The 24,072-nt window shown below is 41.5% G+C and overlaps 1 protein-coding gene across 1 annotated transcript in view; it reads left to right on the top strand.

Moving 5' to 3' along the window:
- The window catches only part of FRMPD3 (FERM and PDZ domain containing 3), a 93,468-nt gene extending 79,303 nt beyond the window's left edge, over nucleotides 1–14,165 (top strand). Inside the window, exons 13-14 of the mRNA XM_066582039.1 lie at nucleotides 5,523–6,392; nucleotides 11,677–14,165. Of these exons, the coding sequence (XP_066438136.1) occupies nucleotides 5,523–6,392; nucleotides 11,677–14,165 (3,359 nt within the window). The remainder of the gene's footprint in view (nucleotides 1–5,522; nucleotides 6,393–11,676) is intronic.
- Nucleotides 14,166–24,072: the final 9,907 nt, after the last annotated feature.

Here is a 24,072-nt window from a genome sequence, read left to right as displayed (position 1 = left end):
CAAAACCTTCAGTTTTACACCACTGTCATAGCCATACATTAAACTCTGAGGCTGCCATGCCATTGCCCCTTCCCTCCCCATTAGCAGCTTAGCGCCGCCCCCACCCCTTGTCTGCAGCCAGCAATGGGAGGGGGCGGGGCAGGGGTGGTGCTTAGCTCCGCCCCTCCCATTGCAATCAGCCGGAGGGGAGAAGAGAAGAGGGAGGGAGTTTAGCAGTCATGCTGCTAAACTCACTTCTACCTCCCTTCTCTGGCCACTGTTATTGGCTCCCATAGGAGCCCATGCAGCAGCGACGTATTCCGGACCAAAAGTTCCAGGACTATCTTTTGGGCCTGACGTAAAAACGCCCGGCACTATATTGGCCGGCTGAGTGCTTTTACGTCACAGAAATATGGCCATGTGATCTGATGCATTGGAATCCAATGCGTCAGATCACAGAGTATATTGGCCGACCGTGAAAAAGGCGGGCTGATATATGCTTATGGTAACAAAGCCAAAGAGTGTAACCAGCACCTGCTGTTCAGAAGAGCTACTTTAACTAGCCAGTTGCTAAATGACTGGCTGAGCAGCCAGTTCCCTCAGTCAGGCAATTAACTGCTTAACAGCAAGGAGTAGTTAACTCCTTGCCCATCAGTGCTAACAAAAAATAAATATGCACTGACATGGCACATCACATGGGCAGGGCCAATGCTGGGTTGTCACCCTGGACCGACAATTGTCCGCTAGCCGTGCCATGACACATATTAATGCTGCTAAAGCAAAAAGGGAGAAAGACATTGCCAAATCGATTAAGGAGTAAAATAAACCTTTTTTTTTTTAGGTGTATTAGTGACAGAAGAAAAGTTGCGGAATTACAAAACTTAAAAGTGGGGATAATATGTATAATAATGGTGATAAGGCTGTTGGTATAATTTGAATAGTTACAGATATAGTAAATGTTAGCCTAACATATAACGCACTCCAATAACATAGTCACAAGGCACTTCAATGCTGTAAATAGTTTTCACGATGCACCAGTCATGTTAACGATTGCTACATCCATATGTTTGTTCAGTATTGTCATAAATTGATTTTCAGAATGATAATATGATTGGGCACAGTATTTATTCTAGTTGTAAAGGCTCTGATCCAGGGTCTTTGGAAGCTGATGTTGTGGGTGAACTTTTGTGTTTAAAGTTGAAAAAAGTGATGGGCCCTGATGGCAGAGTTCTTAAGGAACTCCAATTTGTTTAACCAGTCCCTTTTAATGGGTGATGTTCCTGATAATTGGGGAATGGCCAATGTTGTACTTATCCATAAGAAGGACGGTAGAGAAGAAGCCGGTAACGATTAGCCACTTAGTTCGACATCTGTAGTAGTTAAACTAATGAAAATTCTTCTGAAAATGAGGATATTTGTAAACTTAAATACTAACAACCTGTTGGACCCCAAACTGCATGGCTTTACTGAGGGAAGATCACGTCTAACTAATCAGATGTAATAATATGCTTTGCCTCCTTCTGTCTAATTTTATAAAACTCTGTGTTATCTGCACTTCCAGATTCTTTAAACCTCTTATAGGTAAACTTATTTTTTTTATCTAAATTAGACTCCACTTGGAATACTGTATTTAGTTCTGCTGACCTCATCAATGTCAGAAAGACATTGATAATCAGAACGAGTTCAAAGACGGGCTACAGAAATGCTGGCGTTTGCTGAATCCTAGAATCCGCCACACAGGCTAAGAACTTATATACTGAGCAGACTGAAATTGTTCAATCCCATTGAGGGTGATAAAACTGAGTGTCACTTAGAACTTGAAATAGCTATCTTCTCCTCGACACAAAATGATTGGATACTGAAGTGTATCATAGGCTCTGTGGGTTTCTGCGATTCTTTGGTATTGTCTCATGTGTGCAGTACCGTATCCTTTTGGTCAAATTCTTGACCAATGATCAAGGAAACCACTTCATCGGTCATGGGTACATTGTATCGACACTGATGCTAGTCTAATATCTGCATGTACTGTTTGATTATCTTAAAATTGTTGGTATTTGCTGGAACAGTTTCTAGAGTAGACTTGAATGAGAAAGTATAACTATTATGCTCATGTACATGTTTTGAAGAGACCAATCCAAATCATTATTGAGATTGTGCCTGTTTCTACAATACTAGGCCACCAGCAACTCAAGATATTATAGAAAATACATTGATAAAACTTTGCATTCAGAGTTTGGTAGGACACTGCCGATTAAATGGTACACCTGTCCTTGAAATTTAAATGTTGATATGTACCCATAAATGTTGATATGTACCCATAAATGTTGACATATACCCATCGTCAACCACTTGTTTGGCTTTGAAAGATTTAATTTGAAAAGCGTTATTGTCACTACAGCTATTATTTAGATAGCTGAGGCTGTCCAAACAACAGTGACATGTGGGGTTATGTGGCAGGTAGTACCGGTTCTACTTTGATTTTACCTACTTGACACCACAGCCCACATGATTCATCTTTAAATTTCAAAGCCCAGCAAAATTGGCACACATTTGTCATTTGTCTAAGACAGACCGATCCGTTTTTTTCATTTATTTTGTTTTCATTTTGGATCTAGCTTGCGCCGTTAGCTATTTAGCTGTACTAGAAGTTATTATCCAGTTTGGGTTATATCTAGTTTCTGGCTGAGCTTTATTTCAGTGACCAGCTGGCATCATACTTACTCCAGATATCTTAGTGGAGGGTTCAGATTGGATCACATGCATTAGAATATAACGGCATGACTGAAATTAGGACTTCTTATTCTATCATACTAGTCCTTATCAACGAGGGGGATTGATTGCCTATCCTCTTCTCCTTTCAGCGTTTAGCTGCACGAAATTGCGGTCTGTTTTAGGATCTACCAACTGATATATATATATCTTTAACCATCGTCCAGTTCATCTGGACTTATATCTTTTGGATTGCTATTATCCTCTTACTCAGATATGCAACTTTTTTAGCCACTATCTGGTCTAACTAAAGCTAATCTCTCTATATATTAATCTTCTAAGCCACTATCCGGTTCATTACGACTGGAATCATCCAGTTTTTCTTGCCCCTGAGGAACCCTTTAATGGGGGAAACGCGTAGGGCTAAACTTACCGTCCAGGTCTCTTTGTAGTAGTCACCCAGCTATCGGGTAAACACCTGTGCTGTAATCACTGTAAACAACTAAGATATCTGTTACATTCTGGACTGATTGAACTAGTTGGTTGAGCGCCCACCCTTGGAACTTAACCAAATCAGTCGTTATCTTAGTGCTTTCGTGGCTCTAAACGGATTATTTTCAACAATCCTTTCTCTTTTTGTAAATACATGTATATGTTTGTCCTTCTATACCTTTTTAATTAATTAGAATAAAAGTTATATTTTAGGATTCTTTAAGGTCCAACCAAGTAAGCTTCTTAGTTTGAAGGTGATTCAGTTGCTCTGCAGGGTGCATGTCGATCCACATCTTGTGAAAAACTGTTTTCCCTTTGGGAACTACTTTTATTTTGTCCGTGTGAGCACATCCTTTTGTCATTTGGTATATTTTGACTCCTCAAAGATATGGAGACATTATCAGCAAAAAAAGCAAAGGAATCAATAGCAAAAAGAAATAAAAAAAAGCAAGTAATGGACGAAAATAACAACCACAGTATGAAAAGTAAACTTTGCCACTAAAGTAACATAATGTGAAAAAAGAAAACCCAGGAAAACTTGCCAGTCACCCATATCAAAACAAATTAACCAAAATTACATTAAATCTTTGGTCCAAATGCCATCAGACATTCCACCAGCCCCCCTGCCCTCTCGCACATCTTAGACCAGTTAGATGAACATGCCGCTAACATGACAATTAATTCTACTGAACACCCACCTGCTCTACCGTATATATTTCTCCAGACACAGTAAATACGTGGCAGTCTGACGTAACACTACCCACTTTCTCCAGTACTCGGTAATTAAAGAAGCACTTCTCTTCTACACGACCAAAGGAACACTTGATAGACGGCTTTCTCTGCTTTAGAAGATGCTCTCCCAGGTTAGATATCCCTCTAGGTTGCTTTCATCTCTTTACCAAAGGATTTTGTGTAAAAACTCTCCTTTGAAATGCTCTTATATGTCCCTCTGTGAGAAGGATCTTGAGACAGTACTCAAAGACAATCAAACTAAAAAGATTTACCATCTCTTTCATGGTCCTTTAATATGTATAAGAGTACAAGTATATATTGTCCTTTCAATCTGTGGTGTAGGTTTACCTAAACTACAGTATATACAGTATTTAACTTTTGCATTAGGCATTGCTTCCCATAGACATGGTTATGACCCTCATAGGCTCTACTTGTGTAATTTTTCTCCAAATGTACCCTCTCCTTATCTCCCCATTAGATGTATATTGTTTACGGTTTAAAAACCAATAACAACGTATTGAAAAGAAAGAAATATGACCAGTTTTACACGCTGTTTTTTAATTTTCTTCTGGTTTAACTGAGTTTTCAATATGAAAGTTAGAACTACAAGCTTTTATCTCAACTAATATGTAACAGTACATTGGGGAAGGGCTGAAAGATGACTGTCTGTTTGTATGTCTATTCAAGAACAACACTACTCAATAGTATGCGTTTATAATATGGATACTAACTATTATTTAACTTATTGTTATCGCTCAGAATGTACACATTAGGAATCTCATGCATCAAAAATGTCTTAAAGAAAGGAAGCCCTTATCAGTAGCAACCAATCAGAATAGGCTATTTATTTTTCTAGTGCAGTTTAGAAGATGAAAGCTGAACTCTTGAGTTTTCACATATACTGTAAGGCCTCCTTCACACAACCGTCCAAAAATTGCGTGAAAGAAGAATAGCAGCGATCAAGTTCCAATCAAAATTAGCATTTTCTCGTCCATTCACACGAGCAGCGTATTAGCAAAAAAATAGGCTGCAGTGTGGAAATCCTTCAATTGGCAGAAATCCTTGGAATGACTTCCACTGGTTTAATAGAGCCAGCTGTAATCTTTTCTCAGTGTTGGACGCAACTAAACTCCTCCCCCCTCCTTTTTTAAGCTCCCATAGAAGCCTATGGGAGCCTCCAGCGTATCTTGGCAAAAGATAGGACAAGACATCTTTTTTCACGCTCAGTATAAAATCGGTCACCGTTTTCGGTCGTCCATGTCTTATAATTCCTGACACGATGTTTTAATGTGGCTAAAAATTGCTCATCTAAATGAATACATTGGAATTCAATGCTTTAGATGGTCGCAATTTTTTTACGCAGCTGAATTAGCCATGTATATATGGTCTTGTGAATAAGACCGAAGTCTGTTGAAATGTCAACTTGATATATATTCCTAAGTTAACTGAGAACATTGATGGCAAACGTCACTTAACAATAATTCCAAAAATTAAATGTTCCATCTGAAAATAATTGTGTAATATGCCATAACTTAATCATTTTATTTCTATTGATTAGTTTTGCTTTAATTACCATTGAATTAATTGTGTTGTTTATACTCTCTTTTTAGATCACATCAGTATGCCCGCAGTGCCACGCGTGTCAACCTCTACTAAGGCAGCTCCCCCCTCCAGCTTATCTACGGATTTCTCCCTTTCAAAGGCCCCAGCTCCTGCACTCCATGCCCCACCAGAGAACCAGGAGCCTATCGGTTTGTGCTACCTCAACCTACGGGACAAGGAGGGGAGAGATGTCAACCAAAATCTTGTTACAGAGGAAGCCAGACCAAGAACAAAATCTGATCCAACACCAAAGGGGTCACTCGACCAACATGGAAAGGAGGATATCAAGGATTCGCCCGAAGTCAGCAGGTCCCGTTCCTTCACAATGGACACCCAGGTGAAAGTGGAGAGTGCCCAATTCTATTGTGACTCCTGTAAGGCCAAAATAAAAAGTCGTTTGGGCGGAGGCGGTGTGGATGTGAAATACAAACCCTCGTGTGGATCCTCAACCTGTAGGGACAACATGGTTGATCTCATATCCTTGCCGCCTCCTGAACATATTAAAAATGAACAGGGAGAAGAGGTTGAGGATGGAAGAGAAGGTGAGTCATATGAAAGGGAGATAGGTGAGACAGCAACCGTTTTGCCTTCTGCAGCCCCCCCTCCACCAGGATTTGGGGATAACAGTTCAGATGAGGAAGAAACCAAACAAATTAATGTAAAGAGTCAGGAGAAAGTCAGGGAACAGGAAAAAGACAGTGTGATGCCAGTATGTGGATATGAGGAGTTGCCAGTCACATTAATCGACAGTGTCCAGACACGGACCGTCAAAGATCATGCAAAGGAGCTTGATGATGCTCTGGTTTCCACTCTGCAAGCTTTGGAGGCCCTTGCTGCTTCTGAAGACTTTCCCAGTCCAGCACCCCAACCCACAGCAGGTATGTTGTCACTTTATCTATTGATCATGGTCATTATAATTTTAGATCATGTGAGAATGAACAGTAATCTACCGTAGCTCTACTGCCACCACTATATGAACACCTTCTACTCTCACTTACTATCTCCTTCCCTTATACATGAGATCTTATAACATTTATGCTACAAGATCTCACGGCAAGGTCTTCCTTCCCTCTCTACCAATTTGTAATTCATTTTGTACATGTTTATTGTTCCTGTTTTTTATATGTACTCTACTTAAATCCCCTGTTTTCATATTACGCCTCCTTGGAATTAATGGCGCTTTGTTGTTATTATTATTGCTAGTAATTGTAATCTGAAGAATGATTAAAATCCTTAAAGGCGTTGTCCCATGAAGTTATCCCCTAGTCATAAGATAAGAGAGAACTTGCTGAGCAGTGAGGGCCCGACTTCAGGGAACCCCATCAATCCTGAGAATGGTGATCTGGAGCATCCTACTATGACAGCAATGGCAGTCAAATGCATACCGCTGCTCAATTCTTTTAAATGGTACTGTCAGAAATAGCCGTGTGTCTATTTTTAAGGAACAATTGCTTTAATTTCCGTGTAGCCTACACACAAAATACAATATTAAAACTTAACAAGTGTTTTTATTTTAAACTTATGCTTAAAGGGGTTGTCCATAGAGATGAGCAAATATACTCGTTTTGAGTAATTACTCGATCGAGCACCGCGATTTTCGAGTACTTCCGTACTCGGGTGAAAAGATTCGGGGGCGCCGGGGGGCAGGGGGAGGCGTGGCAGAGCGGGGGGTAGCAGCGGGGAACAGGGGGGAGCCCTCTCTCTCTCCCTCTCCCCCCCACTCCCCGCTGCAACCCCCCACTCACCCACGGCGCCCCCCGAATCTTTTCACCCGAGTACGGAAGTACTCGAAAATCGCAGCGCTCGGGTGAAAAAGGGGCGTGGCCGAGTAGGTTTGCTCATCTCTAGTTGTCCACTTTCTACTGCTTTTACATTTTTGTATTTCCTTAGTTATAGTATAGGAAATCACACCGTTTTCGAATATACATGTATTTGAAATTCTGCTCATATCCTTTTCTTATACCAGTGCAGTGGCCCCTACCTACACAGTAGAATGGTATAGTCCATGGACTGGACTGTCCATAGTAATGAATGTCAGTCATGTGACCTAACATATTATGTGACCCCTGGTATTGAATTTACACTGATCAGGTGTCTAATAGGTGACTAGTAGATTACTGAGGAGTAGAACTACCGGCAGCATGTCTTATATTCTTCTCCCTGTCTTCTCTGTATGTTGTTTTCAGTTGACTTTATTAAACAACAACATGAGAACATCATCTGGAAACAGTTGGGTATTTGCTTTGAGCAGTTAACTTTCTTAACAACAGATGTTAAAGAAAATGTAGACACAACTTTCTCCAGGTGATGTTCTCATGTCGCCGTTAATAAAATCAATTGGAAAAGAAAACCATCACACAGAGGAGGCAGGGAGAAGAATATAAGAGATGATTCTTCATAGACGCTGAGGGCTTAGTCACACGTGCGCATCGGCACCCATACACGGGCGCCAATGCGCCCATGTGACTGAGCCCTTACTGCAGAAAGAAGACGGCCATACTTCAAGACAGACGACTCTCTGCAGCGCTGAAGAAATGACCGGCAATGACGCTGGTCACGTGTTCTTTCTTCCGGCGCTGCAGAGACGTCCGTCCTGAAGTGCGGCGGTCTGCTACCTGCAGTAACACGGGCGCCGATGTGACTAAGCCTTGAAAGATATGATGACACTGCAGGTAGTAATACTGTATGAGTTCTACTCCTCGGAAATCTACTAGTCACAAGTTAGGTTTGTAAATGTCACTAGTATATGTATGTTTTCATACATTTAGATATTTTGGAATTGTGTGCTTTTTTTAAATATATTTAAGTATGTATAAGATCTGTGGCCAATAGACTGTGAGGTCAAATACAATGTGTGTGTTTTTGAAGGGGTTGTACCAAAACTGCAAGTTATCCGCAGGATAGGGGATAACTTGCTGATTGATGGGGTTCTCACTACTGAGACCTCCACCGTTCCTGATAACAAAGGTCTCGTGTCCCTGATCCTCCTCTCTGCGAAGGTACTGCACTCCTGCATTGAATAGAATGCAGGTCATGCAAGCGCACCAGTGGTCCATTCATTGACAATAAGACTGTCGAGACGCCTGAGCAACAGCTGCTCGGGTATTTCTGTCAGCCCCATGGAAATTAATGGAGTGCTGACCATGAATACTCGGCCAATGCTCCTTACTAGAGATGAGCGAGCATACTCGTCCGAGCTTGATGCTCGTTCAAGTATTAGGGTGCTTGAGATGCTCGTTACTTGAGACGAGCACCATGCAGCAATACAGCCGGCTCCATTGAAAGCAATGGGCTGCCGGCGAGCGCGGGATGAATTTTTGGGAAGGGCTTAAAAATATAAGCCCTTCCCTGAAATTCATCCAGAAATGTGTAAAAATATATATACTCACCCGGTCCCGGCAGACGGAGTTCAGCCGTGGTCGGCAGCAGTTCTCCTGAACTGCTCTCTGTAGTATTCAGCAGCCGGGGATTTAAAATCCCTGCCTGCTGAATGAGCTGCCTCTGATTGGTCACAGCCTGACCAATCAGAGGCAGCTCTCACTCACACCCATTCATGAATTCATGAGTCGCCCATTGACTTCAATGGGGTTCGTTACTCGAAACGAACCCTCGAGCATCGCGGGAAGTTCGACTCGAGTAACGAGCACCCGAGCATTTTGGTGCTGGCTCATCTCTACTCCTTACACAGTAATGTCACTGTGGGGGAAGATGCAACCGGTGTTGTTATAAGTGTCTTGTATTTGAAAATGTCTAAAAATACTCATTTTAACCCCTTAACACACTTGAAATAATTGTATATCAAGGGAATTGGGCAGTGAACGCATTTTCATGTATTATAAAGTTGATTACATGGATGACGTGGACAGATTTATAAAACTGTCTAAAAGAGGAACTTTTTGTTGCCCATAGCAGTTTTTATTTTTTTAAAAACATTCTAAGAAATGAAAGCTGTGCTCTGATTGGTTGCTATAGTCAACATAGACAGGGAGATTTATGAAACCATCTAACGGAGCAAATCCAGAGTGTAATCTGCAGTGATTCTACTGAAATCCTACAATGACAAAAAAACACACCAGATGGTGCATTTTTTTCATGGATTTCAAGTGGAAATGCTGTGGTTTTGCTGCTGATTTTACACATTGCATACCACAACAAGCAATGGACATGCTATGGATATAAAATTTGTACCACGTGCCAATTTCCATGCTAACTCCATGCAGATTTTTTCAGCAGGCTGTGGATGAATGGGTCCCCAGAATCAATTCTACTTGTGGGCAGTAGGTACCTCAGTCCAACACTGCTAATCTCAAGTTTGTCTGTAGTGTATGTGCAAGTATAATCATAGTCCCAAACCTCGCAAAACAGTCAAGACACAGAAAGATCACCACCTAAAACTTAAAGGGTTTCTCTGGGATCACAATATTGATGGGCTATACTTAGGATAGGCCATCAATATCAGATCGGTGGGGGTCCAACTCTCGATACCTCTGCTGATTAGCTGTTTGTACCACATACATTTAATAGTGTCTGTGCTGGGGGGGTCATGAGGACTAGAATTTGGGGGAAAAAAACTGGAACAGACATCTTCAAGTTCTACATACAATTCAACAGAACAACTGTCAAAAAATCTGGTGCATTTTAAGGTTGCCTATTCTAAGGGTACGTTTACATGGGCCAACAGCCACCTGAGTAATCACTCAAAAGACAGATTACAGGCAGCTACTGTTCAGTTAAACACAGGACCCGACTGGGAAAATGAGGAAGAATTACTCACTTTTCAGAGACGTTTGGTTTTCAGTAAAACCAAGTCTTTAAAACAATGATTGAGTACACCACCACTTTTGGTTGCTCTCCTTGGGGAGAGACGATGGCATCCCCAGACCCGCTTACCTCACCAGCTGTCTCCACACAGCCCCTGGATGCTCTCCTTAACGACAACCCTCTTGACCTTCTTCAGACATTTCATATTTTCCACCGATGCAAGAACCCCACTCCAAGGTTCATTATATTCTTGAACTTGTCCAAAATGGCCATAAATGTATACTACTAAATTCTTCTGTGATGCTTTGACTTGAAGTTGCCCTTCAGTATAAGAACTCTCATCTGTTCTATGTTGTGTCCGTGACTCAAAAAATGTTTTACAGACTTGGTAAAAAGTCATACATTGATTTGAAGGAATGCTGCCATCCAATAGGTGGTGCTGCAGAGGTATTATATTATTCCATCTTCCTTATTTGCAGGTCTGAGGGAGAGATAACACACATGCCTGTGACCCCCTAACAGTAATTTAGAGATCATAAAACTCTCACATTCCTAACCAGTGGACTAATTAAATATTTATTTCTCTGCTCATCTTGTCTGGTATTTTTTTTAAGTGCAAATTATTCTCCCTATTTCTGTGCCTTTTCATGTGTGTCCATTTGTACAGACCTGTTCCATTATGCCTGAGGCCTCAGTCACACGGGCGCATCGGCACCCGTACACCGGCGCCGATGCGCCCGTGTGACTGCAGGAAAGAGACGGACGTACCTAAAGACGGCCGTCTCTCTGCAGCGCCGGAGGAAAGAACACATGACCGGCAATGAAGCCGGTCACATGTTTTTTCCTCCGGCGCTGCAGAGAGACGGCCGTCTTCAGGTACGGCCGTCTGCTGGTGTCAGTCACACGGGCGCATCGGCGCCAGTGTACGGGTGCCGATGCGCCCGTGTGACTGAGGCCTGAGGAAGAATTCTGAGAGGTTCAAAAGCTCACAATAACATCATGTATTTTTGTTAGTCATTAAAAGGTATCATATCCACAGGATTACTTGGTTTCTCTTGCTGAGAACAATTACATTTTGCTCTACTGGCTACCAAACCTTTTTTTTTCGTTTTACCTAATATATGATATACTTGCATAACTCTATAGAATGCATTTGTCTTGTCTTCTCTGCCTGGTTCTCATTTTAGAACACTCTATCTGGTTGAAATTTTAAAAAACAATTTAAAACAGTGAATAATACTGCTAAATATCAATTTGTAAAGCCTATTGACTGTAATTGCATATATACTGTATAGTTTACATTATCAGGACACGTGAACATATAAAATTTCATTTACAGAACATTTGAAATAATTTGCTGTCATACTTTTTAATTACAGAAAAAATATCTCTTTCTTTCAGGCCTCATTGTCCTTGCTACCATTACTCCGGAGTCATCCCTGGATTCAGGTCATGAAACAAACTCCTCAGAACTCACTGATGTTTCAGAAATGGTAACAGCTATGAAGCAGCATCACAACACTGCCTACTTCCTGGCCCACCACCTTAACAAGGAGAGTCTGCTTTCTCGGAAGGATCTCCCATTTAGAATTCAGACATGTACAGCTCAGGCTGTTCTCTCCTCTCCTTACTCTTTAGGTCGCTTAGACGCTAGCCCACTCTTAAAGCCTGCAATGCATTTGATAGGGGCTGGTTTGCAGCAAGAATCAACAGATGCGTCTTCAACTACACTGTTTAATTTAGGTAATGAAGTAGCCACACATACATCTCCTGAGGAATCTCGTGAAGACCCTTGTTTTACCACACCACTAAGGACCACAAAAATCACACACAACATTTCAAAAAAGAGTTCTGGTCAACCATCAACTTTCACAGAAGGCTCTTCTGAAGCAAACTTGTCATCTCCGACAGGCCTCAAGAAAGGTTATGCGTTTCCAAATGAAAGAGATATTGAGGAACGTAAACCCTCACCGGGTAGCCTATGTGATTGCCAATTGTCACAAGGAGAATCCTCTCCAGTAACATTGAGTGAACCAAGTAATAGAGGACATGATGTACTTCACTTATCCCCAACAGATGATGAGAGGCTCCATGCTAAAGCTTGCTCTGCCAAGACGCTGGAGGAGCAGTGTCAAAGCCCAAAGATAGTTGAAAAAAAAGATATAACCAAACCCCTTGTAGAAAATATAATTTCACCAAACCTGAGCAAAAGAAAGCAGGAAACAAGCGAGATAACTCTCAAAACAGAGAACATCCCTTCTGCCTCCAATAACTTGTTGCCTACACGAGACAGTTCAAAAATAACAATCAAACCAGATACCGACATGGCAACAACCTTAAAAATACCTGAAAAAGTGCCTACTCCAGTTCATCTAGAAGATTGTGATGCACCAGCTAAACCAAGAACGAAAGCTCCCTTCAAGTTGCGGAAACTCTTTTCTGCAACATTCCCCACACGTATGAGACGAGAAACAGATGAGCGACAAGCACAGCTGCTAAAGGTTAAGCAGTATGAAATGGAGTTCCTTGAAGAACTGCTTAAGCCACAAGGAAAAGTGAATGCCCAACACTCTGAAGCTCCTTGTCCTTTAGTACCTGGACGATGTTCATGTCAGGTACGTAGCAGTCCTCTACAAAAGGTACCAGGAATGTCACGTGAACAGAGGCGTAGCTGTGATTGTAAACGTATTATAAGAGGTATACGTGTCCCACCCAACCCTGTTCTAGAACCGGAGCTAAGGAGCAGGTCAAGAGTGACTGGGACCGGACCTACAGGTATTCGACTTGTCCGGTCTTCAAGTCTTGAGTCCCGGGGAACAGAAAAGATGTCTTCATGTGTTAGCACCTCCATAACACATGGTGAGAGCAATGTGCATTATTCAAAGTTGCCACCAAAATGTAACATAACTGATGGAGATAAAAAGGAAGCAACCTTTAACCCTCCTTCTACTAAACTGCAGAAGAAAGACAGTGATCCTTTGATTCTTAAAAGTAAAATGCTAGACACATCAGGGAGCAAGGAGGAAACAAAGACTTCAGTTATTCTTCCACGGCAAGGAGACATTATTTCTGTCCACACCAAGTTGCCTGGAGAGGAAGGGTCAATTACAGGGGAAAAATGTTGCTCTTTTCGTCATTGCTTTAACTGCCGTAGATGCTTATCTTCCGATGACAACAATGATAAGGACGAGTTATCCTACTCTATCCCCATGCAGATCCTTCCAGGAATGCGAGCGAATTCAGACAATGCACCTATTTTAAGTCAGACCCTTCAAGTCTTGGATGCTACTGTATGTAGTAGCCCCGAAGATATTCAAACTCAAGAGATTGATCTCCGTACTGCCACTTTTGAGGGCAGTCTTGCGAAAGTCACTGCCCTACGTGGACATTCTTATTCCCTACCTGATGGCTTCATGTCTGTTCAACTTGACACCAGTGAACTTCTTACAATTTTGCGCCAGTGCCTGGTAAGCACTGAGACTGGAGCACCTAAGCTTAATTCAGTGCATCTTAGTCAACGCAAACAAGAGTTAACATTGCGCTTTAAAGAATTCAGGGCATCTTGCAGGAGAATGGCTGGAGTTGATAAGAATCCAGAACATATGCTAACTGCAGTGACTTCTAGCTTTCAGGTTCTTTGTGGCTTGATAGAGACTTTTGTAAAACTGGTGTTTGTGATCCGATCAGAAAGTCAACGTCAGGAACTGTTAAGCAAAGTAGAAGAAGTGGTGAGAAATTATACATTCTTGCTCAGAGCAGCAGAGGAATCCAGTGCTCGGACAGCTGGATATGGCCAAACTGTAGTAGGTCAGTTAGCTAAGCAATCTGCTTCAGTGGCTACAGCAGTCAGCACCTTTTCCCGGTCTATAAAAACCCTAATGAGCAAGTAATATAGAAAGCTACTAATTAAACCATTAAACATGTTTGAACTTTGTGTGCGAAAAACTATAAAAATATCCCTTTTGGATACTACCAGCCTTAATATGCATATGGAAAAAACTAGTTTGGTGTGAGATTCTTAAGTGCTTATGACTGTATATTATTGATAACGTTCATCAAAGTTCATTGATGAATAGAATTCTGTGTTACTATGCTACACCAAGACATCTGATTATAAAATGTAACAATAGTATTGCCTCTATGTATATAGCTACCATCCCACTGTGATTTTCTTAGTTCCACACCTATTCCTTTCTAATAATTATGGATTTTTGTAGTTAAAAAGAAACCCAAACTAAGATGGAAAGTAGGTGCAGCATGCATATTATTCCCTTGACTGAAAAACTTTGAGCATGAGCATCGGCCCAAACTATATATATATTCTATATGTATATATAGAGAATAGAAAATTTTAATTTTGTCTATTTTTCTACTTATTTATGTATTTAAAGGCAATCTGTCACTATCTTTTTGCAACCCTTTCTGAGAGCAGCATAAGGGCTCCTTTCCACGGGCGCTGTGCTTTTCAGCCACACGCACCAGGGCCAAAAATTGCATGAATGAGAGGCAGTCATGGCTGCATCTACCAAGTCATGGCTGCATCTCCCATTTTTACACCCATTGAGATGGCAGGGCTGAAGCATATATACGCACAGACCAGAATACCGTCGGCTGGGGGGAGAGAGTACAGCTCTGCTAAACTCCCTCCCCCTTCCCTCCCCCTCTCCGCCCCTTGCCAGCTGTCAGCAAGCGGAGGGCATGGGATTGGACGGGAGCTTAGCAGAGCTACTGTGCTAAACTCCCTACCCTTCCCTCCTCAGCCTATGGGAGCTGCTGCTAAACTCCCTCCCACCTCCCTTTTCTGGCAGCTCTCATAGCCTCCCATAGGGGTCTATGGGACAGGCCAGCATATTCCAGCGAAGGATCAGTCAAGACCTATCTTCTCAGCCAGCATTTTTAAAAATCGCCCATCTGAACAAATGCATTGGAATCCAATGCTTCAGATGGTCGGGGGTTTCGGCCGACGTTTTATCATAGCAAAATAGTCATGATAAAATGCTTGTGTGAAAGCAGCCTACGATAGTGACAGGCACACTGATTACAGTGATAGTTCTGCTGTATAAATCTGTGCAGTAGTTTGGGAGAAACTTGGATTTTATTAATATCAGCCAGACACAGAGGACTAGACTTAAATATTTATAAGCTGCAAATAGCCACACCTACCCTGCCCTGTAGCCAATGATTGACCATCATCTGCCTATTAGCATAGGGAAATAGCTGTCAAGCAGTGGCTGGAGGGTGAGTTGGGCGTTACTCATGAGTATGGAGGACTAGTCCAATGTGTTTGGCTGCTACAGATAAAATGCAAGTTCTTCCAAAAGTATTGCACAGATCTACACAGCAGGCATATCATTGCAATCAGCATGACTGTCATTACCTTATAGTGCTCTCAGAGAGGGGTGCAAAACGAAGGTGACAGAGTCTCTTTAAGATGTAACATATAACAAACCTAAAATATAAATATTAAAGCCCATTATAGCAATTGCCAGCTCATGATCTTAGCGGACTAAAAAAAGGGTACAGACAAAATTCTGTGATCAAACGTAATCATTATATGTGTGTAGAATTGGATTTGGGCTGCGCTGTGACCGCGCACATGACGTGTCATACAAAGTGCTTGGTTTTACCATCAAACCTGGGATGTGTTTCTATACTAGATAAGTGAATTAGAATCTTGATTACAAACGTTTACTAAGGAATGGATTTAAACTGGCCATAAATTAGAGATGTTAGATCTCCTAAAAGGCTGATTTAGACACTTACTGCTGACTATAGGCACTTTTTGTGACATGAAGAAGTAATCACTAATCTATGGTCACATTAGAGTCAGTCAACTAACTTCAAAGTATGTTTTAAACTTAGGGAATATACTTGTGTAACTGGATAGTACTTTTGTCACAGTAGTACTTTAATTGTTTCTGTTTTACCTATATTAGTAAAAATGTGCCTACAGTTTAACTATTCTGCATAATGTGAACATGTAAAGAATAACAGAATGGATAACCTGATTTTTGCCATGTCCTTGCCTTATGTTTTGATAGGAAAAATGTTCTTTTACAGCTGAAAGCTTATGCGCCTAATCTATAACTTTCTGAAGTACTGTAATCCCTTTGGAGCTCCTGTCCATCCATTCGCGAGTAACGCAGTGCACGCTTTCCATAGCGCTGCCTCCTGTCCACTAGTGGACAATCATAGCGATTCTCCGCTCGCAGGACTCAAAGTGCAGCATATCTGTTAGATAGGCCTACCGCAGAGAACTGTCAGTTCTTTCCCCTGCTCCCGGGCAGCGGAATATCACTAGCGATATTCCGCCTCGCCCGTGGACAGGGAGCCTTATGTAAAGCTAGGCTTTGGAAATGGTCTAAATATGCTTAGATTACATACAATATAATGTTTTCTAGACCCCCTCACACATTGATACAATACACATTGGCAGAAACCAGAGTCATGTGAAAGCTGTGGACTTAAAAAATTTTTTTAAAATCGAACTACCTTATATACTTGAGTCTAAGCCGACTTTTTCAGCACATTTTTTTATGCTGACAAAGCCCCCCTAGGCTTATACCCGAGTGAGGGACTAGGTAAAAAAAAACCCGCAATACTCATCTCCCAGCCGGCATCTGTGTCCCCAGCGGTGCAGCAAGCTGCTTGAGAATTCTCCCCTCTGCCATCTCCCTGCTCGGCTTTGAATTCTCCCATGATCAGCGCTGTGTTAGTAAGCGCTGTGATTCGATTAAGCGCCAGCCAATCACAGCCGCCGCTCAATCATTCACAGCCATTCAGTGAATTACATCACTGAATGGCTGTGATTGGTTCATCGAGTGCCGGCTGTGATTGGCTGGTGCTCGATCCAATCACAGCACTTACTTGCTAACAGCGGGGAAAGTCAAAGCCAAGCAGAGAGATGACAGCGGGGAGAATTACATAGCAACTTGCAGCACCACCGGGGAGACCATCGCGCCGGGGACACAGACGCTGGCTAGGAGGTGAGTATTGTGTTGTTTTTTTTTTACCTAGTTTAGCTAGGCTTATACTCGAGGCACCTAGTTTTCCCAGTTTTTGTGGTAACATTAGGAGACTTGTCTTATACTCGGGTCGGCTTATACCCGAGTATATACAATATTTGATTTTCAAGAGTTTGTTTTATGGAACGGAAGAGGTTGCAGTGGTAGTCTACTATTGAATTTCTACAATCCCCAATATAATTGGACAAGAGAACATCCGATGACTTCTACAGGTCCATGTCTATACCTCCCCATCCCTATACCTCCTTTCAGAAGTTTTATTGTCAGAATATACAGCATCTGCTAGAAGGGAATAGGGCATAAATCATTGTATGCTGTGTTATGGAGCTGTTCTTCCCTAGAAGCATTGCTACAAGCATTGCTGGGATGAGCACATGACATCCCCTGCAGATCTGTGCTATGAAGCCAGTCAGTTTCTACTATGCCACACTGGATGAATTGATCAGTTTTTTCTTCAATGGAGATCAACTTTTAAATGATTAGATATGAAGGAAATCTAATTGATAATTTAAAATGTGGTTATCGTTGATTTTACTCCTTCACATCAAAAGGATGTAAAGCCTACAGAATATATTTTAGCATGTGCTTACAATAATGTAGTTCTATAGTTATAGCCAGTGAAACATTATAGTTTATTTATAGAGATGAGCGAGCATCAAAATGCTCGAGTGCTCGTTACTCGAGTCGAACTTTCAGTGATGCTCGAGAGTTTGTTTCGAGTAACGAACCCCATTGAAGTCAATGGGCGTCCCGAGCATTTTTGTATATGACTGGTGCTCCGCTAAGGTTTTCATTTGTGAAAATCTTAGCAAATCACCAAAGTCATGTAAAAAACACAGAAATGGATAGGGCAGGCGAAAAGCAACATGCAGGGCTGCATTTCGGGCCCCCAGGTCCCACTATTAAGCCACAATAGTGGCAAGAGTGAGATCCCCCCCCCCCCCCCACTGTCAGCATAACGATCGTTCTCCTCTGCCACAGCTGTTAGCCCATTGAATTCAATGGAGCCGGCAATACAGCCGGCTCCATTGAAGGCAATGGGCTACCAGCGAGCGTTGGATGATTTTTCGGGAAGGGCTTAAAAATATAAGCCCTTACCTGAAAATCATCCTAAAATGTTTAAAAAAAAATAAAAATTATGTCAGCATTAAGATTGTTCTCCTCTGCCACAGCTGTAACAGCTGTGGCAGAGAAGAACGATGTTAGCCCATTGAATTCAATGGAGCCGGCAATACAGCCGGCTCCATTGAAAGCAATGGGCTGCCGGCGAGCGCGGTATGAATTTTCAGGAAGGGCTTAAAAATATAAGCCCTTACCTGAAAAAGAAAGATTTTTGTGTAAAAAAGAATAAAAATGCAGGCATTCTCTTCAATGGAGCCGCTGCTGCTGCCGGCGACTCAATTGAAGACAATGGTCCGCTGTCACACCTGAATTCTTTTCCAGGGAAGGGCTTTACATATAAGCCATTCCCTGGAAATGAATTAAAAGTGATTTAAAAAACAAAAAAATAGATACTCACCTCCCTTCAGCTGCCGGGGCTCAGCCCTGTTTTCTCCTGCTGTCCCCTGCACTGTGGTGCTGAACTGCTGTCATTCAGCTGAGAGCTGCGCTGAGCCAATCAGAGGCAGCATTCACTCACCCATTCATGAATTCATGAATGTGTGTGAGTGAGAGCTGTCTCTGATTGGTCAGGCTGTGACCAATCAGAGGCAGCTCATTCAGCAGGCAGGGATTTTAAATCCCCGGCTGCTGAATACTACAGAGAGCAGTTCAGGAGAACTGCCAGCTGGCTGCAGCTGAACTCCGTCTGCCGGGACCAGGTGAGTATATATATCTTTTTATTTTTATACATTTCTGGATGAATTGTAGGGAAGGGCTTATGTATTTAAGCCCTTCCCGAAAATTCATTGTGCGATCGCCGGCAGCCCATTGCTTTCAATGGAGCCGGCTGTATTGCCGGCTCCATTGAATTCAATGGGCTAACATCGTTCTGCCGGGACAAGGTGAGTATATTTTTTTTTACTTTTTACACATTTTAGGATGATTTTCAGGTAAGGGCTTATATTTTTAAGCACTTCCCGAAAATTCATGCCGCGCTTGCCAGCAGCCCATTGCTTTCAATGGAGCCGGCTGTATTGCCGGCTCCATTGAATTCAATGGTCAGTGCTCGTTTAATCGAGACGAGCACCGCGTGGTGCTCGTCTCGAGTAACGAGCATCTCAAGCACCCTAATACTCGAATGAGCATCAAGCTCGGACAAGTATGCTCGCTCATCTCTATTTATTTATGTAATCTCTGTTTATCTTTATCATCTATCACTATTATTAGTGTTATTCCCAACCTACTGATTTAGCAATATGACAAATTATGAATGGGCTACAAATATCATTGTTGACTTTGCATGCCTAGTTTTTCTAAACCATCAAAGTTTAGATATAAATTTTGGATTAAGGCCTCATGAACGTGACAATATTGTAAGTTGTATGGAGCTGTAATGCAGGGCCATACTTCCCTCTGCCTCAGGGCTCTTTGAGACGAGAGTAAAATTCTGCACTGTTAGCAGCGCTGCTAATAGCACTGTGAGGATCGCGTTAAAGGGCTGCTTCAGCTCCTGCGGGCTGAGTGCTTTCAAATCTCCCATAGGAGCCAATGGAAAACACACAGCAAAAATAGAACATGTCCTATCTTTCCCGCACCTCGGAGGCAACATGTGAGTTTGCACTTGCATGAACGCGAAAGTGCGTGCAATTTCGCGTTCTTAAGATTCTTTCATGTGAATGCTTCTGCAGGTACCTGTTGGTTCCTTATAGAAGCGTGCTTTGCACAGCTTCTAGCTGTGCGAAAATTACGTTCACCTGAAAGGCCTAAAGAAGTTTTTTTCTGTTAAAGGGGTATTCCAGGCTTTAACGTTATTGATTACTTATCTGTGGAATAGGTCATCAGAAAAACGGTCATCAGTAGTTGATTGGTGGAGTCTGCCATTTGGGACAGCCGTCAATCAGCTGATCTCAGCCCTTGCACTCACTGCCATGAGCTGGACGTCCAGCAGTGTAATAGAAGGCTATGCTCCCATAAGAATCAATAGGAGCTATACCTTCTATTGCACTTCTGGCTCCGACCCCAATACGGATGAGGCTATCATCTGGCCTGCTTAAGTAAATGTGGTAGCTGACATCAGCTGATTGCCAGGGTCTGGAGCAGTGGACCCCTGCCATCAACTATTGAGGAAAACTTTTCAGCAATCATGTTATTATCATCATAGCAAGATTATAATGAAAGGTAATGCCTATACATAGGTATCATAGGATCCACCTTTCCAGTTAGTGATCACAGATGACTTCTTCCCCTTCCTGCACAATGACCTCTGCAGAGGAGAGTTCCATAATCTAACTGCTCTTACAGGAAATCTTCTTTCCTCTAGATGTAGCATGTTTTAGAATCCCTTCAAACATTTTACCCACAATAGAGGTAATACTTACCCGCCTGTAATTGTGGCACTATGATCACTGGCATCATTATGGAGATGGTACATGACCAAGTACCCGGAACTCTCCGATAAGCAGGCATCATTTGCTGTAATACCATTATAATACATTTGATAGAAAACATAAAATAATACCACATATTTGGTATTCCTATATGTGTAACATGTATTATAAATACACATTTTAGGTAAGGGAGTATGATATTAAAAAAACTGCTCTTTTTTACCTCCTTAAAATTAGATGAGTGGAGATCAAACAATAATATAATCGCAACGCAACAGAAAAACAAACAAGTTATATAATATCAAAATCGAAAAGAAATTGGTGCAAAGTGTTAAAAACTACGGTAACAACAGATAAAAAAAAATACAGGCACACCATTGGGTACATTTATTTTCCTCATTTATATAACCCACACTTGCAGCGTTGTACAAAGATTGCGATCAGTCACATCGGGCCCTTTGCCCTCTTCCCATGGGTTTGAAAAATTGTAGTAAAAAGAAGAGAATGGAGCAATACCCAGGAGGCAAAGTCAGGCATCTTCATAGAGAATGTTTCCTTTTCAGGGAAGGATATGGGGACTATAATAGAGTTTTTGACCGATGCAGCCAACCCAAAAAGTCATAACTTTTGAAAGAGGACGTATATACTAACCAGCATGAGGTTAAAAAAATATGTGTAGGCGCAATCTTCTTTATAAAAAGCATGAAACCTTAGGCTAAATTTAGTTAGGGCTGTAGAGCCCTTTCCACAGCTTTGCTCAGACACTACATCTCTAAAACATTACTAAGGAAGGGGCGCTACAGCCCTGAAAGACTAGAAGGGGCGCTACAGCCCTGAAAGACTAGAAGGGGCACTACAGCCCTGAAACACTACTGAGGAAGGGGCACTACAGAAGGGTTGCTGCAGCCCTGAAATACTACTGAGGAAGGGGCGCTACAGTCCTGAAACACTACTGAGGAAGGGGCGCTACAGCCCTGAAACACTACTGAGAAAGGGGCGCTACAGCCCTGAAACACTACTGAGAAAGCGGCGCTACAGCCCTGAAACACTACTGAGGAAGGGGCGCTACAGCCCTGAAACACTACTGAGGAAGGGGCGCTACAGCCCTGAAACACTACTGAGGAAGGGGCGCTACAGCCCTGAAACACTACTGAGCAGGGGGCGCTACAGCCCTGAAACACGTTTATGCATGCTGGTTTGCAATAAAAAAATAGAGAAGATTTAGGTTAATTTTTGCTCAATGTCTTGTGCTTCTCTTTAAGAAGATTGCGCCTACACCCATTTTTTTTTTACTCACGCTGACTTTGTTTTCAGGGGGGCTCACAATTTATATTTGCTTATTAGTATGTTTTTGGCGTGTAAAAGGAAAGCCAGACAAACACAGAAAGAACATGCAAACTCCATGCAGATGTTGCCCTAGTTTAGATCTGAAGCGCCAGAACCAAGACAATAGTGCTAACCACTGAGCCACTATACTGTTAGATATAAAATATGGTTAAACCAGCATGAAAAATTTAGACATAAGACCCTGGTGTCATATTTTTTTTCCATTTTTAAAGGATCCATCACTAATCCATTTTAAACAAATCCTCATGAGCCCTAATATATTCTATTGACACATTTGGCATTGGACATCAGGCAGCAAAATAGTTACATTACATGTTCAAATTTCCAAAATGTTATAATAATGTTTTGTATAGTATATGACATTATATATTGCCACAAGGTATATTTACCGTTTGCACAATGTAATAAATGGTGGTGTGTGGATTCCAGAAAATGTAACGTCTAAAGGTCGAATGATAGCGTGTCATTGCAGTATTTGTGGTAGAATGCATGTGGAAGGAGTAAAAAAAAAGTCCTTAAAGCAGAATACAAAAATGACAGCAAAGCAAATATTTTATTAGAACTAGGATCTGGCAATCAACTTGAAATCCTACATGTGAAACTTTTATGTCTGTAAACTCAAACTATAGGATTTGGCAGTCGACTTGAATCCTACATGTGAATCTTTTATGTCTGTAAACTCAAACTGTGTGATCCTAATAGCTAAAAAAAATTCTGGAAGGAAACTTTCATGTGTAAAATGTATGTACAAATAAATATATAAATACCATATTATATATACATATAAATAAATATATATATATACATATTCAGATATATATTTCACTATATATAAAGATTTTATTTCTTGCTCTGCTTAAAAAAAACTGTTATTAAAAAGTGTCAACCTGTTGTTATCCAGATTTTTGTGTCTGCTTATTTAACATAACATTGCAACTTCAATTTACAATTTTCAACACTTAAACATTTCTACAATTCATACACTCATACACATTTAAAATCTGAATATAATTGCAAAACTGTTATATAAATATATATACTACCCACATAAAAATGCAAGGTTCTTAGCACATATTTTGATCAAAACATGTCGGCCCATCTGCCACTTGTAAAAGACCATTGCTTTGGATTCCCATTGTTTTAATCAGTGACTCGATGGCTGCCAGAGCTTGGAGGATGTTTAGATGAGAGCCTGCCACGAAGTGAAAGGATGAGCTGAGACGTCACTATTAACTCCACTCAACCTTTTTCGAGTTATGGCTTTGAGGCCTTTTTCCAAAGGACAAGTGTAATGCCGGTTTATACCAGGGTATTCAGGTATCATATATATACTACACGCCCAGGAAAATTGTTCAGTGGAATTTGGAATAATAGTTATGATGCAAAGGCATCAGCTATTTCGTATGCACAAAATTCCCAGGGCAAACCAACATGCAGGTCCCTTCGTTGTCTCATTCTCTCTGCTTGTGCAGCTCGGCGCTCCTCTTTGCTGTTACATATTCGAGGACGCACAGTGATTTCACAGGACTTAGATTTGGAATTTGTTAAATCAAGCTTTTGCAACTTCATGAAACCTTCATTGTGGAACCTCAAAGCATTATAGTTGGGGGTCTTGTTACAGGTTTTGCATTGGGGCCCTGGAACTTCATGTCAGGTCTCTGCTATAATATATATTGTTTTTTTGCGCAGACTGGTTAATGTTTCAGAGCAAATAGCACAAAAAATTATATCCCAATCCCTTTCTCTACTTCCCCTCCATCCTCCTATAATTAACTAATATATTGCCTTCTCCTTCCTCTCCTATAAATAAATCGATCCATAAATAATTTATTTCCCCATCCCTTCTCCTCCATCCTCTGATAGATAAATAATATATTCCCTCATCCCTCTTTCCTATTTTACTCTGGTAAGTAAATAAATTATATATTCTCACATTG

This window comes from Eleutherodactylus coqui, chromosome 10 (genome assembly GCF_035609145.1).
Source record: "Eleutherodactylus coqui strain aEleCoq1 chromosome 10, aEleCoq1.hap1, whole genome shotgun sequence".
Lineage (NCBI taxonomy): Eukaryota > Metazoa > Chordata > Amphibia > Anura > Eleutherodactylidae > Eleutherodactylus > Eleutherodactylus coqui.
This window is presented reverse-complemented; position numbering and strand designations above follow the sequence as displayed.